Here is a 5,764-nt window from a genome sequence, read left to right on the forward strand (position 1 = left end):
GCGTGACTGAATTTAGGCTTGAGGAAAATGCTGGGCTTATTTTGTGTTTAATAAATATTAATATAACATTAAAATAGCAATATAGATGTATTATATAATAAAATAAATACAATATTAAAATAGCATTTAAGTGTTTGGTTTGCAATTTAACTGTTTCAAAGGACCATTACGATTAATTAAATAAAAACTTTATTTGACTGACCCTAAGGCCGAAGCTAAAGGTGCTTAAAGATAGACTGATTCCTTCCACACTGGACCTTAACTGTTTTCTCCAACATAGTCTAACATAAAACGCTTTACAGAACATGTATTTTGTACGTCACATTTAATAATTAGTTATATGTTCTGTATGGTATATATAAAATATTCATTAACTGACGAGCTCTAACAAAACAGACTAAACAGAATTTTATGCCACTTTCAGGACTAAGAAAACTTTATTAATACCATAGATTCCTCTACCCAGGCGTGTCTGTGGTCTTTTGAAAGCGGATCGTGTTTAGCTCTACCTCCATAATTTAAGCCAACCACTCCTCCGCACTCTAAGCTTTTCCAAATTGATATACGACAATATATCTACTTTAGATCACGTGTCTATAAGAGCGACTTTAGACGGAATGTGCGCCCTCGTCATCTCGCATTCCCAATATTTCCCCCCTCTCTCCCTCTTTTCTGCGGTTCGAGTTCCCCCTTCTACCCACCCTCCCCCCCGCAAAAAAAAAAAAAAAAACATCCACCCGACTGCACACGAGTGCATGAGTCAGGACGATGTTTAACTCCGTCAATCTGAGCAACTTCTGCTCCCAGACGCGAAAAGACAGAGGTTCTGAATTCGGGGACCGAACGGGCTGCGGCTCGAGTCTCTACCTGCCCAACTGTGCCTACTACGTGCCCGAATTCTCCTCTTCCTCCTCTGCGGTGTCCTCGTTCCTGCCGCAGGCTTCCTCTCGTCAGATCGCCTACCCGTACCCGACCAGCCTGTCTCACGTGCAGCCGGTTCGGGACGTGTCATACGGACTGGACCCGTCAGCCAAGTGGCACCACAGAGGCAGTTACGCGCCCTGCTACACGGCAGAGGAATGCCTTCCGCCATCGTCGTCCATGACAGAAATGCTGATGAAGAACGAGAACGTTTACAACAACCACCACCACCATCACCACCATCATCCTCATCACCATCACCTCCACCAACAAGCCGGTACCAGCTTTTACTCCGGCACGGGCAAGAACAACAACGTCCTCCCTCAAGGTTTTGACCGATTTTTTGAAGGCGCCTACAGTAGTTCCGTGGAGGACTGCGTGCAAAAACAAGAGGACACCAGTAAAGCAGATCCGGCGGCGCGGTCGGACCCAGAAAAAGATAATCAACACCGAGAGGATGAGGACGACGAAGACGAGAACACCACTACCGACAACACGACCACCACTGCGGCGACCAAAGATGACGGCGCCTGCAAAAACGAGCTCTCCAGTAGGTATTCAACAACCGTACAGGGGGAGAGGAGAGAAAAAAAGAGAAGGGTGAAAGGCTCCAGCCCAGTGTTTCGCCGGTCAGATTTTACGTGCAGTTTTATAAGCATTTAAAGCATTTTATTATATCCTACAAAACCTTTTTCTTGCAACAAGAAGAATTTTTACGATGGGAAAAGACCTTAGAAAAGAAATAAACGATATGTTCCACACAGGCACCGCTCCACGCCAGTCTGTGAAATTTTAAGAGCGAGCTGTTGTGACCAATGTTAACTTTGATCATGAACTTGCTCTATAGACATTTAAAGAGGATTTTTAAAAGGGGACGTGTAGGGTAAAACCCAATTGGGCAGAACATTGCTATTTAAACCCTCCATGCAGTGTAACCTAGTAATTGTTTATAGAATCAGTATGGGGTTCACCGTGCATGCTTAACTAACACTTGCGCAGAGCTCGGCCTGGGAAGTGTGCATTGCATTTTCACTATCCTCGCTGTTAGCATTAGCACACGTCGGCTTGTACGTTTCGTAATTTATTCAAACATTTGCTTTAAACGAACCCTGGTAACATTAACATTAACAAGACTTCCAATCGTTTATTGTTCTTGTTGTGCTTGGACTGTTTATTATGCAAATAAAAACCATCAAGATTAACGTTCCATTTTTGGTTATGTTTACGAAATGAAATGGAATGCTAACCTAGTATTGCTAGACTTGGCTTTGTGTTTCATCTGACATTATATTGATATCATGTTATTGTTTTGAAACTATGGTATTTTAAATCTTTATTTTTTACTAATGTGTAATATAAGTAAACAGAGCTACCTTTATTAACGAATGTGTGATTACGTTTGTAAAGCTGGACTTTAACATTAGTTATATTTAGTGGATATATTTCTATTAGACCTTACTATTACACCTACTTTAGAGTTTAGTATAGATTTTTGATTGATGGAAGAATATATAGTGTATATATATATATATATATATATATATATTCGATATTGATAATACATGTTGAAATAAGAAATAAGGAATGTGGAAGGTACTCAATTTGGGGTAGGTTGTAGATAAGACCTACATAAATAACCCATTTAGCCTCAGTACTAGAAATGTGGAATATTACAGTAAGCCTGGTCACTGTTTTAAAACAAAAAATATATACGAAACTTTATAAAATATTAAAAACGTTAAAGCCCCCCTTAAATTGCACCTTAATTAACCACTGCATATGTTGTTTTTAAACAGGATATACAAGCATCCTTTAATGTATACAACACTTTCAGAAATAGAAGCAGTGAAATATACATTTGCTTGAAGCTGGATTAAAAACCTTTACCCGTAAATACCTTTAGTTTATACATGTGAATGTACATGTAGTTCTCATTAATGGTCTAAATATATTGAACACATGACTTATACATTCTTAAACATACATATACTATTCAAAGACGTAGCTTTGCTGGTTCCAGCCCTGCAACAAGAAAACATGTTAGTATTGCAACAGACTTTGACAGTAGAAAAGGTCGAGGGGGTTTTAAGGAAAATGTTTTTTAAGTTTCAGTGTCATCAGCATTAAAATGCTTTAATTACAATTTCTGTATTAGTGAGTAAACGTAGTGAGTGTCTCCTGACTTAGAACTCGTACGTTAGAATAGAATTAGTTTTAGGGTTATTAATTGACTTTCTTTATAGAGCGTTAAAACCAGAATTTTGGATTCTCCCAGTCTCTTTTTTGTCAAAACTGGAAATATGAAGGGTCTATTTTAATTAAAAGGGTCCATATATGTGGAGAATGCTGGTGGTGTTATTTAAAATGTTCATATTGGGTGTGAACATTGATTATGAGGGTTTCAGCCATAGCATTAGTTTTTCCGAAGCTCTGCCCACATTGAACTTGGGGTTGTTTCTTTGAAAATAAATAATAAACCATGGCCTTGAATGTCACAAACACAAGTTAAATACAGTCAGTAAGCCTACACAGACCTTTATTTTGTAGTTTAGGGTAAAATGGACGAGTGGGCTATTTGTACAACAATTTATTATTACGTTTTTTAATCAAAGTTCGTCCATGGTTGTATCGTGGGCTCATCTTATAGTAATAGTAGGAAATAATAGTGGTACGGAATGATATGGCAGACTTTTCCATTTGGAGTAGCGTTAGGAAACGTGCAACTAATAATTCGTGCGTTATTAAGCCTTCATACATATTTTAGTCGAATAAAATTTTTAATGCAGGTTATCCAGTGCCAGGTTGTATAGAATGCTTTTCGGGAGAGGTAAAATTATATATATTATATATATATATAAATGTGAGAGGTCAAATATGTATAAAATATATAAAATCTTAATTTTGAACTAAACATTACCCATCCTCGGTGTCGGTAAAACACTCTTGTTGTGTGTTGATGAACCAGAAGTAGTTTCAATAACGTAGAGTTTTATATTGATTAAATTATTTTGAACTCAGCAGTGTTTATTCAGAACGCAGTAATAAACCATCACCAGTGTTCTTTCAAAACAGAAATGATCAGCTAAACATCTTAATCTGTACATTTAGTAGATTTAGGTAGAATTTGAGGGAATCATTATTTATATTTAGTATCAGCATTAGACGCTGTGATAGTAAATTATGAGTAAGGTTTTTTTTTATAATCATATAAGGTATTTTTTACATATTTAAAAGTGTAAGTGTTAAGATATTTTTCATATACTCAGTACGTGCTATGTGACCTCGATCATGGAAAAGAACAGAACAGGACGTAAAAACATAAAGTAAATCTAAGAAAGACAAGTTAGGCCAGAATTATTTAGAACATATAACAGACTCTATGGCGTTCCACTACAACGCGTATTAGCGAGTCCAACAGTTTACCTCAGTACTTTGATGCTTTTTTGTTAGTTAATAAAACAATTAGTGTATTCATGTTTGTTTTTATTGTTATTCATTTTATATATTTTAGTAAGAGGCGTTTGGGTTAGGTGTCAGTATTAGATTTGCTAAAAAAAGAAGACACAAAATTGTGCATTATATGTTTAGAAAGCATTGATTACGACCTCGGCTATGTTGCTAAGGCTAATTCTTCTCATGTGTGCTATTTTTAAAAACGAAAGCATAAACAGTTGATTGGTGTTTACTTTGTTGTTGGTTGGGGTACTTTTTTGGAGAGGGGTCAGTGTAAGTGTCATTATGTGCATGGATGTTTGGTGCAGCCGTTGGGTATAATAAAGTTAGAATTATTACATCAAGCGTTTACCAAACACACCTTTCGATTTTTCAGATTACTGGACTTTATACACTGGACAGTAATGATGATTTTTTTTTATCTCTTGGTGTGATATTGAAATAGACGCGGATCTCTTGGTCTTAACTTTGGACTTCATCAGATTTTCCATTATGTGTTCCTCGCCCCATTCTAGGTGCCACACGGACGCGGAAGAAGCGATGCCCCTACACCAAGTTCCAGATCCGTGAGCTTGAACGTGAATTCTTCTTTAACGTTTACATCAACAAAGAAAAGCGACTGCAGCTCTCCCGCATGTTAAACCTCACCGACCGGCAGGTGAAAATTTGGTTCCAAAACCGGCGGATGAAAGAGAAGAAACTGAGCCGAGATCGACTGCAGTACTTCTCTGGTAACCCGCTTTTGTGAACTCTGTAGTTTTTTTTGTTTTTGTTTTTTGGATGCTGTATTTTGTCAATCCCAAAATTCTAAAGCAAAAATGAGTGATTAATAGCACGTGATTCAAATATTCGCCAGTGTTGGATTGTTGGGACTTTCCAGGACACACAAAAATGCAAATCATCTTAAGCATTGAAATATTAATAAGGCATAATTTTGTGAGGATTTGATCTGAGGATGTAAATTAATAATTCATTAAAATGAGCTGCCCAGGAGTTTTTTTAATCATTATTATTTCTGAGAAACAATTTAGCGTAAGTGACGCTTTACATAAATTGAATGTAATGATCCTTGACTTGTAACGGCCGTAGTGATGAAGGTGTTATACTATTATTAAGCTATTATTATTATTCATATTATTATTATACATAAGTCTTTATTCGTTATTTACAGATAATGCCCTACTTTAAGAGACTATGCAATGTGATTATTACCAACTGTGTAGTATTACTCACTGTAAATATGTACTTTTTTATTTTCTTCATTTTTTTTTCATTTGCATTATTCACTCAAGTAAACTGAAAAAGTGTAAGAAAAGTGAAGTAAGGTATTTGGGTTTTCTATTTCTCTGCCATTGTATACTGTTGTTTATGCTAGCTGTTTACATGTCAT

At 36.6% G+C, this 5,764-nt stretch overlaps 1 protein-coding gene across 1 annotated transcript; it reads left to right on the plus strand.

The window, feature by feature from the left end:
* Positions 1 to 768: 768 nt before the first annotated feature.
* hoxc11b (homeobox C11b) lies at positions 769 to 5,306 on the plus strand. The gene is made up of 2 exons (XM_062986422.1): positions 769 to 1,471; positions 4,890 to 5,306. The coding sequence occupies exons 1-2, from the start codon at positions 769 to 771 to the stop codon at positions 5,120 to 5,122; spliced, it is 936 nt and encodes a 311-aa protein (XP_062842492.1). The 3' UTR covers positions 5,123 to 5,306.
* Positions 5,307 to 5,764: the final 458 nt, after the last annotated feature.

The sequence above is a fragment of the Trichomycterus rosablanca genome, chromosome 24 (assembly GCF_030014385.1).
Source record: "Trichomycterus rosablanca isolate fTriRos1 chromosome 24, fTriRos1.hap1, whole genome shotgun sequence".
In the NCBI taxonomy this organism is placed as follows: Eukaryota; Metazoa; Chordata; class Actinopteri; order Siluriformes; family Trichomycteridae; genus Trichomycterus; species Trichomycterus rosablanca.

Bases quoted from the DNA above. Each gene is read 5' to 3' on its own strand.
- hoxc11b (XM_062986422.1), top strand. From the start codon at position 769: ATGTTTAACTCCGTCAATCTGAGCAACTTCTGCTCCCAGACGCGAAAA. The intron at 1,472-4,889 runs GTAGGTATTCAA...GCCCCATTCTAG, and splicing joins CTGCAAAAACGAGCTCTCCA to GTGCCACACGGACGCGGAAG.